The 9,394-nt window shown below is 45.0% G+C and overlaps 2 protein-coding genes across 2 annotated transcripts; both read right to left on the reverse strand.

Moving 5' to 3' along the window:
• Nucleotides 1–1,472: 1,472 nt before the first annotated feature.
• On the reverse strand, nucleotides 1,473–2,506 carry LOC123592825 (olfactory receptor 13C7-like). Its single transcript, XM_045468202.1, has one exon. The coding sequence runs from the start codon at nucleotides 2,504–2,506 to the stop codon at nucleotides 1,553–1,555; it is 954 nt and encodes a 317-aa protein (XP_045324158.1). The 3' UTR covers nucleotides 1,473–1,552.
• Nucleotides 2,507–8,097: 5,591 nt separating this feature from the next.
• On the reverse strand, nucleotides 8,098–9,152 carry LOC123592809 (olfactory receptor 13C7-like). The gene has a single exon (XM_045468184.1). The coding sequence runs from the start codon at nucleotides 9,052–9,054 to the stop codon at nucleotides 8,098–8,100; it is 957 nt and encodes a 318-aa protein (XP_045324140.1). The 5' UTR covers nucleotides 9,055–9,152.
• Between the last annotated feature and the right edge of the window lie 242 nt (nucleotides 9,153–9,394).

Consider the following 9,394-nt stretch of genomic DNA (forward strand, 5'->3'; position numbering starts at 1 on the left):
TTTGTATGTTATGGATGCAGTGACTCATTTCTTGGGTATTAACAACAATCCCCAAAATGTGGCAGAAAGAATCTGGTTGGTCGAGGTAGGGTCAGTGTTGCACAGCTCAGACATGCATAACTTACCTGTGTGGATAAGGAAGAAAGGTGACAGAGGAAATGCCCAGAGAAATGAGATTCTTGACTCCTAAGCTAGAAAGCCAAACAAAAAGGCACTATAATAATATATCAGAAGTGATTCAGTTAACTGTGGAATTGAACTGTCTTCGTGTCATAAGCCTTCCTCAGAGGAGTTATTTAACATATTTCATTAATAATAAAAATGTTCATTTATTGAGAGGATATTCTTTGTTAGCCCTTGTGTATCACATATGTATATATATTAAATTAAAATGAAATATATTTATTTTTTATTAATATAATTTATTGTCAAATTGGCTTACATACAACACTCAGTGCTCATCCCAACAAGTGCCCTCCTCAATGCCCATCACCCATTCTCCCTCTCCCCACCCCCTCCTAAGTGAAATATATTTAATCCCCACAACAATTCCATGGGGTTGGCTTCATTATGTACATTTTACAAATTAAAAAACTAAGAATCTATAAGATTAAGTAGCTTTTTAAAAATGTATCTGAAGTTACACAGGCAGGGGCACATCCACAACAGTCAGGCTCCAAAGTCCATGCTCTTAAACCACAAGGGTAATTACCAGTGGATTTGTAGCATTGGTGCCAGTGTCCAGTCCAAATCCTGAAGAGACAGAGGAAATTGAGTTTGAGCATTAGAGTCTGGATGGTTGCAAACATTAATTCCAGGGAAATAAAGGGACTCAGAATATAAACTTTGCATTGCAGTAATAATTAACTGAAGAGTGCTAGAAATTTTATTCTTGGCCTACAGTATCTGGAGTTTGATTAGTGTTGACACAAAATCCTCCTTCACAAATTTGGGTAGGAATAGATGTGCTTTATGTACAATAAAAGAAGATGGAGCCAAAATAAGCTCAGGATATTAAGCAGGAAATAATTAAACAGGAAGCACTCTGGGCCCCCTACAGGGTTAAATGGTATCATTTGGGATGTCTTGGTGTTGGTAATTTTGCAAAATGGCAGGTTGGTTTTCAGTTTGGACACCAATTAAGAAGTGACTTTTCCTCACTGCCATACCCCCCGCCCCCTTTGCATAGTAGAGCAGAAAACAACATAATGGGCACAAATTGCAGCTGGTCAGCACATGAACAAAGAAAGTATGTTTTTCTTACAAAGTTTTCCATTTTTATTTATTTTTTTCATAACAAAAATAAAATATAAGAGTTACTTATCCTTGTTTCTAGGTGATGTAGCACAGTCCTCTCCCTTCTTCATTCCAAAGATTTGATGTTCATTGTCAATCACTCAGGAAAGTCCCATCCTGACGAGCATTGTTTGGGCAGTTTTGTGATGAGACTGGTGTGTAGGACCATCGAACAAATCTATGCTTATGAAGCAGTCATTTCCTAGGAGATCTGTGTGCACAGAGCCACAAGGTATGCTGCTTCCCCCTACTCTCACTAGGCAAAGCATTTCTGACTCACCAGAGTCTTCACAGCGACCTTCACATGCTTGTTTCTGAGACTGTAGATGATGGGGTTGAGCATGGGAGTCAGCACTCCATAGAAGAGGGATATAAGCTTGTCTGAAAGGTCCTGCTTATCTGCCCCCAGGGGGTCCTTGGATTTGGGCTTTGCATACATGAAAAGAATGGTCCCATAGAAGATGACCACCACAGTGAGGTGGGCAGAGCAGGTGGAGAAGGCCTTTTTCCTCCCCTCAGCTGAAGGGATCCTCAGGATGGTAGCAATGATGAAGACATAAGAGCCAGAGATGAACAGAACTGGGACCCCCAGGAAGATCACATTGGCCACCCCCATACTGATCACATTGATGGAGATGTCAGCACAGGCCAACTTCAGGACAGCCAGGATCTCACAGGTGAAATGGTTGATGACATTGTCCCCACAGAAGGGTAATTGTACTGCAAGAGAGATCTGCACCAAGGAGTTGGCTCCACCAGCCACCCAGGAGCTGATAGCCATGGGCACATAGACAGCTTTGCTCATGACCACAGGGTACCTAAGGGGGTTACAGATGGCCACATAGCGATCAAATGCCATCATGCCCAGAAGCACACACTCTGTGGCTCCCATGGCAAAGGAGAGGAACATCTGCATGGCACAGCCTGAGAAGGAGATGGTTTTCCTGGGAGTGAGGAAGCCATCCAAGACAAGAGGGATGGAAGAGGTTGTGTAGCAGATGTCCAGGAAGGAGAGGTTCCCCAGGAAGAAGTACATGGGCGTGTGCAGGCGGGAGTCAAGGATGGTCACCAGGATGAGGACCCCATTGCCCAGCAGGATCACCAGGTACATCAACAGGATAAACGCAAAAAACGTTTTCTCAAGCTTTGGCTGATCTGACAGCCCCAGCAAGACAAATTCCACTACAACAGATTGGTTTCCCACTTCCATTTTAAATTCTCTCTTCTACCCTCAGGAAAACTGAGGACAGCAAGCACATGTTTATAGGGATCAATACGTGGGGATTTAAATGACAACTTATAATTAAATTTATCCTTTGGTATGCCAACTTATAATACTAACATTGAAATTACAAAAATCATTGTCCACTGAAGTTACCTTAAAAGTCAGAATATGTCAAATCAAAAGCAGGAAGAGCAGACCCTGGAAACTTAATCAAATCATGATATATGATAGAATTTTAGACAGATCAATAGTGTTGACATACTTGAAGGAAGGGTCTACATGGGAACCATAAAAGAGGAACCCTGAAGTTGTACTGTAATGCATGGGTCCAGACCACTGATTGGCTCTTCTGGCCAGCCCTGACTGCCTGTAATTGTCCCTGCAGTGTCCTTAGGGGCTTCCGGCTGTCATACTCAGTGGTGATAATCACTGACATCACTTCACTTACTCTAATCCTGTGCTTATACAATAATTTTCTGACAATAATTTGATGCCACATGGAGTCCTACACGGAGAGGATGTGATGAGCAGAGGCCAGGAACATTAGAATCTGTGTAGCATTTATATTTGTTACTTGATGCCTAGTTTATACTTCATTTCTCATGAGTTTGGTTGATCTTCCTTCATTGCACTGTCAATAGGGACTCTCTGGCTAATAGTTCATGGAGACCCTAACAAAAGCACTTCTACATCCCCCCTCTTTAACCATGGCCTTTGTCCACAGCATTGCAGTTTCCCTTAGTCTGTTCCAGCCCCCAGTGCTAGGGAGCAGGGGTAGAATCCAAGGACAAATGTCCTTCATGCCTCCCAGTGTGAGCATTTGTGACTCTATAGAGTCACAACTCTATAAGTCACAACTCCTCACTCAGACCCTTTTATATCTGAGTTGACCATTAAAACCACTGCAATACCACAATAATGCTTTCTCTCCAATAGAAGAGCCGACAGTTCTACCCAGGCTTGCAGAGGGGTCACCCCAAAGAGGCATTGCACATAGGATGTGCTCCAGTCATGTAGACCAGTTAATCCAATATATTAGACAAAACCTCAAACCTTGGCTTCTCATGTTAAACATGAAGAAACAGAAGCTCACATGTGCTCCGTCATTTGTGCTAGAGCAGGTCTACTGAGGAGCCAAAGACCCACTATGAAATCCTGATCATCCTCACTTTCCCTAGGACACTCATGAAAAATAGAGACGTCACACCTTTCTCTAAGATATCTGCCTTGTAACAGAGCTTGGGTAGGGGGCTGTCCCTGGGCTTCACATGTTGCATCTGTGACTATTACCCTGTTGCTGCTAGTCTGAAGCTGTCCTCATGCAATTATCAGAGGACATTAACTATGGGCACTGAAAATACTTGGAAAAAAGAGATCTGTTTTTAGAGATATTAGTACTATTGGCTGCAGAATCTCAAGCTTGGCAGAAATGTCAAAAATTAACTGGTTTGCCTCTTTCCCCTCGATTGTATGAATGTCTATGAAATGCAATTTTCCCATTTCTGCTTTGAACACCTTGAGCTATATGAGTGCATGGCTCCCATTCCTTTGTGAAACAGCCTTGATTGTTGGAAAGTTTTCCCTTACATTGAACAGAACTTCCTTCTTCTAATGTTTTCCCATACCTTACCTCCTACTGCCCCCCACTGGCCTAAACTCCCAGGACATGCCTGCTCCCTTCCCCTATAAAAGCCCTTCAGAGACATGGGAGCTATGAGCTGGTCCCTACTCACAACTATCTTTTCTCCTCTCCCACCTACTTGGAGAAATTTTGGCTACAGAGAGAGCTCAGTATACATCCAGTATGAGGATGAGGCCATGGTGGGGTCTGGAGCTTACCTAGACAGGAGGTTTCATGGCAGGGAGGATGCTGGAAGGCTCCTGGCTTTGGAGGTGTTAGCTTCAACTGCCCACCTTGACCATCCCCTGTCTAGCTCTATCTGTTGAGGCTGTGCCTGGAAATGTGCAGCAAATTCTGTTTAGCTATCTTGGAGCTAAGCAGTCCCTTCAAATTTCACAGAAGGTAAAGAAAATTCAGGGTTGGCCATAACCAAAGGGGCTCTAGCTGCTCTCTTTGCTGGCCTTCTCCATGCCTGGTGAGATAATAGCAGGAAGGACACCTCAAGTTGCTGCTTCCCAGTGGCCCTGCAGTCATGCCCAACCTGCGTGATCGGGGCAGACACACTCTGCTCTCTGCCCCTTGCCCTCTCTGTATAGGTTCCGTCAAAGAACCACAGAGGAATTTAGAGTTCTGGTTGTTTGGGGGCAGTTTTAATCCCAGAAGCAATTTAAAGTTTGGTGGAGGCCTCACAGGAGTTTACAGCCTGTGTCCCATGAACTCAATTATATACATTGTAGACAACACTATGTAAATCTTAACTCTCACTACAAAGAAATGTTCCTTAGATTAGAAATTCCCGTCCTGTCCTTGCTGACCTTCCTGGAAGTAGAGGAGATAACTAAGGTCTGACTATGCTTTTACCACAATGGTATCTGTTAGAGGGGGCTCTGCACTTGTCTTTGCAGGACTAAGTGTCCAAACAAGAGATGAAAGCTTGCCTAGACCCTCGCAGACACACTGGGCATCCACATGCTCCAGTAGCTGACCTTCGCTGCAGTCACCCAGCACTCATCCTGGGCTGATCAGCTCTAGCCCTTGCCCTCAAAGACAGGAAACATGTACCACAAGCCAGCACCAGGCGCTAGAAATGACAAGGATGGCACCTCTGATCTCCAGAAACTCCCAGTGACAGCTACAGTTTGAGAGATGATTGTCAAGTGCCCCTAAGCTGTATGGGAGGCCAGAACAGGCAAAAGTCAGAAGAAGGAGGTCAGAGAAGCTTAGGTCCCAACTAGGAAGCGATTCTTCCTGCCCCCCTGCCATACTATAGTATAGCAGGGAATAAGGATTGTGGATTGAAGCAGAGGACATGAGGGCAGAAGAGAGCTCTAGGGTTGGTGAGAAAACAGCAGAGTCTACCCTTAGAAGCAGCTCTGGAGTCACAGGCCAGGCAGCTAACTAGCATTTTGCTAAGAGCTTCTGTTTAGTTGGAAATCTTTGGTGACAAGAAACAAGAGAACCCTTCAGGTCACCTCAACTGGAGTCCAGGAGGTGAGAATCAGGCAGTATGGAACGTGGCCATGCCTGCTCGGCAGGGCCTGAGAACAGGAATTTTCCCATATAAGTGGATAAGAGGGAAGGCAGGGAGGAGGTAAGGAGCCTTGGATTATAGCCTAATCTCTATCAAAAGCAACTGACAAAGACTGGTCTTAAAAGAGAAGGAGGGTGATTTGCTAATAAAAGACCCTGGGAACTAATTTTTCCTTGAGAAAAAGATGGAAGTTGGTATCAGTTTGTTGTATACTTTTGTCACCCACGTGGGAATCATGTAGTCATCACGGTCCACGTTATCACAGGGGAAATGCACAAAGATCTCATTATAGAGTGTGGGTTCGGCTCCTCTCCACCAATGCTTTTGTCATTTTCATAAAGACTGAAGAAAATAAGTCCTGGAGCCCCCTGGTTGGGGACCTCTACGACCCACAGACCACTGCAGGCTTCTGGCTGGAGACTAGCATGTTGGGACTTTCTCTTAAGGAAAGGTTTCAGCCCTCTGAGCCCTCACTTGAGACCCTCTATAGAAGCCTACCAGCCACATGGCACATCTCTGAGTCCAAGGAGTGCAGGGGGACAAGAGAAAGTTAAAGGGTAGGTGGGGAGAGACATCTGTGTATCTTCTTTAGTACCTGCATGCCGATTACATTTTTTAGGCACTGCAGACAAATACATTGGGAACTAGAGGGTCCACCTCAAGACTGCTCCCAACCTTGGCACTCTTACTTTTGGAGGTCTCAACCCACATCATGTCAAAATGCACCTGTATCCCACTTTATGTGTAATTTTGTGGTAAATTTGAAGTTATTTTTCTACTTCTGTTATTAGAATTACTTGGCATACAAGTGACTCAATTTACAATTCTATGGTTTCTCAACAATTAGCATAAAAACTCTGGAGTGTTTGCAAAGCTAAGGTAACTAACTACATACACATTGTTTAAAAATAAGATTAATGAATACAGTACATTCATTTATCCATTACTGAGGTTAACATAATATTCCCTTTTTTGGGCACACAAATAAACAATTATTAAGTTGTTTTTTTTTTTTTTAATTTTTTTTTTTTCAACGTTTATTTATTTTTTTGGGGACAGAGAGAGACAGAGCATGAACGGGGGAGGGGCAGAGAGAGAGGGAGACACAGAATTGGAAACAGGCTCCAGGCTCTGAGCTGTCAGCACAGAGCCTGACGCGGGGCTCGAACTCACGGACCGTGAGATCGTGACCTGGCTGAAGTCGGACGCTTAACCGACTGCGCCACCCAGGCGCCCCAATTATTAAGTTTTTAAAGAATTTCTGTTTGTTTGTTTTGTAGTTAAGAGCCAACAGGTTTTCCAGCCCTCAAACATCTTTGTACTTAGAAAACACCCCATAAGGCCTGACTACTGCACCCTCATGCCCGGAGGGTAAAACAGCTCTGCTGACTCTCTGCTTAGGAGTAAAGACATTTGGGGGCGCCTGGGTGGCTCAGTCAGTTGAGCGACTGACTTTGGCTCAGGTCATGATCTCACGGTTTGGGAGTTCAAGCCCCACGTCGGGCTCTGTGCTAACAGCTCAGAGCCTGGAGCCTGCTTTGGAGTCTGTGTCTCCCTCTCTCTCTCTCTGCCCCTCCCCCACTCATGCTCTGTCTCTCTCTGTCTCAGAAATAAACATAAAAAAATTAAAAAAAAAAAAAGGAGTAAAGACATCTGTACAGTAAGTACAAATTAAGATCTGTTTATAGAATAAAAAGTAAGGAATTTAACTTAGCAAATCATTTTCGGGGAATAATTCTTTTCCTTGAACAAATGGAATTTGCCAAGTTACTTTCCTCGGGAGCCAGGGTGCAGGAGACACCTGGGAACGCAGGCCCATCACACACAACTCATGCACCAGTACTGAGATTTGATAATTTTCTGTTGTGGGTAAGCTTTCCCAGGAAATTGACTCTGGTGGGGAGATTTTCATGCAGGATGTTGACTGGAGAGTGCTCTTAAGATCAATACCTGTGGGGTGGAGGTGAAGGAAGCAGGACAGTGCAGAGGAAGAACTTGAACTGCCACGTAACTCTCATGGGCCAAGGGCAAGCCAGTGCAGCAACTAACTGAATGTTGTTTGCCACCAGTACTCCCAGTGGCTGGGGTAACAGGAGCCAAAGCCCCTAAGGGAGAGAGAGGCGGGGTCTGGGCAGTACACTCGCCACACCACCCACTATACACTCTTAACCAGTACTTCTCAAGGCTTAACACGCACATGAATCTCCTGAGGGATCTTGTTAACATGTAGATTCCAATTCAGTTAAGTCTGGAATGGGCCCCTTCCGCATGTCTAATAAGCTCCCAGGTGCTGCTAACACTGCTGCTCCATGGACCACACTATGAGCAGCATGGCTCTGAATTCAATTTGCCCCTCACCTAGCATCACTTTGCATTGACTTTCTCAAGTGAATCAGAGTGTGTGGGTCACGACATATCCCAGCATCACTGGGTGAAGTGTTTCTGAGCCACCAGGTACCTCACCGCGGTCTTAACATCCTTGTTCCTCAGACTATAGATGATGGGGTTGAGCATAGGAGTTAAAAGTCCATAGAAGAGGGAGATGAGCTTGTCTGAAAGGTCCTGCTTGTCTGCCCCCAGGGGGTCCTTGGATTTGGGCTTCCCATACATGAAGAGGATGGTTCCGTAGAAGACGACCACGACTGTGAGGTGGGCAGAGCAGGTGGAGAAGGCCTTTTTCCTCCCCTCAGCTGAGGGGATCCTCAGGATGGTGGTGAGGATGAAGATGTAGGAGACAAAGATGAACAGAACTGGGACCCCCAGGAAGATCACATTGGCCACCCCCATACTGATCACATTGATGGAGATGTCAGCACAGGCCAACTTCAGGACAGCCAGGATCTCACAGATGAAGTGGTTGATGACATTGTCCCCACAGAAGGGTAATTGTACTGCAAGAGAGATCTGCACCAAGGAGTTGGCTCCACCAGCCACCCAGGAGCTGATAGCCATGGGCACATAGACAGCCTTGCTCATGACCACAGGGTACCTAAGGGGGTTACAAATGGCCACATAGCGATCAAATGCCATCATGCCCAGAAGCACACACTCTGTGGCTCCCATGGCAAAGGAGAGGAACATCTGCATGGCACAGCCTGAGAAGGAGATGGTTTTCCTGGGAGTGAGGAAGCCGTCCAGGACTAGAGGAACTGAAGAGGTTGTGTAGCAGATGTCCAGGAAGGAGAGGTTCCCCAGGAAGAAGTACATGGGCGTGTGCAGGCGGGAGTCAAGGATGGTCACCAGGATGAGGACCCCATTGCCCAGCAGGATCACCAGATACATAGACAGGATGAGTACAAAGAACGTTTTCTCTAGTTTTGGATGGGCAGAGAGGCCAAGCAAAACAAATTCTGTCACAGCAGATTGGTTGGATGCTTCCATTTCAAACTCTCTCCTTTATCCCTAAAAATACTGAAGGCAGAAATTCTTGTTGGTTTTTTGATGGCTTGCTTGAGTCAGTACATGGGGATCACAGCATCATGTCCCTAAAATTATAAACAAACTTAATCTATATATGGGATTCAACTACAAAACCAAGTAATCTCAAGTAAGGCTGTGTAGCAGTCAAAAGCATCTAGAGCAGAACTTGGAAATCTAATGAAATTTCATGAAACAAAAAAGACATTTTGATATTAATATACCTAAAGCAAAAATGGTGTGTCTGCATATGCTGTGTGTCTTCCACACTTTCCAGGGAAACAGGAGCCTCTGACTAATTCTG

Source organism: Leopardus geoffroyi, chromosome D4 (assembly GCF_018350155.1).
Source record: "Leopardus geoffroyi isolate Oge1 chromosome D4, O.geoffroyi_Oge1_pat1.0, whole genome shotgun sequence".
In the NCBI taxonomy this organism is placed as follows: Eukaryota; Metazoa; Chordata; class Mammalia; order Carnivora; family Felidae; genus Leopardus; species Leopardus geoffroyi.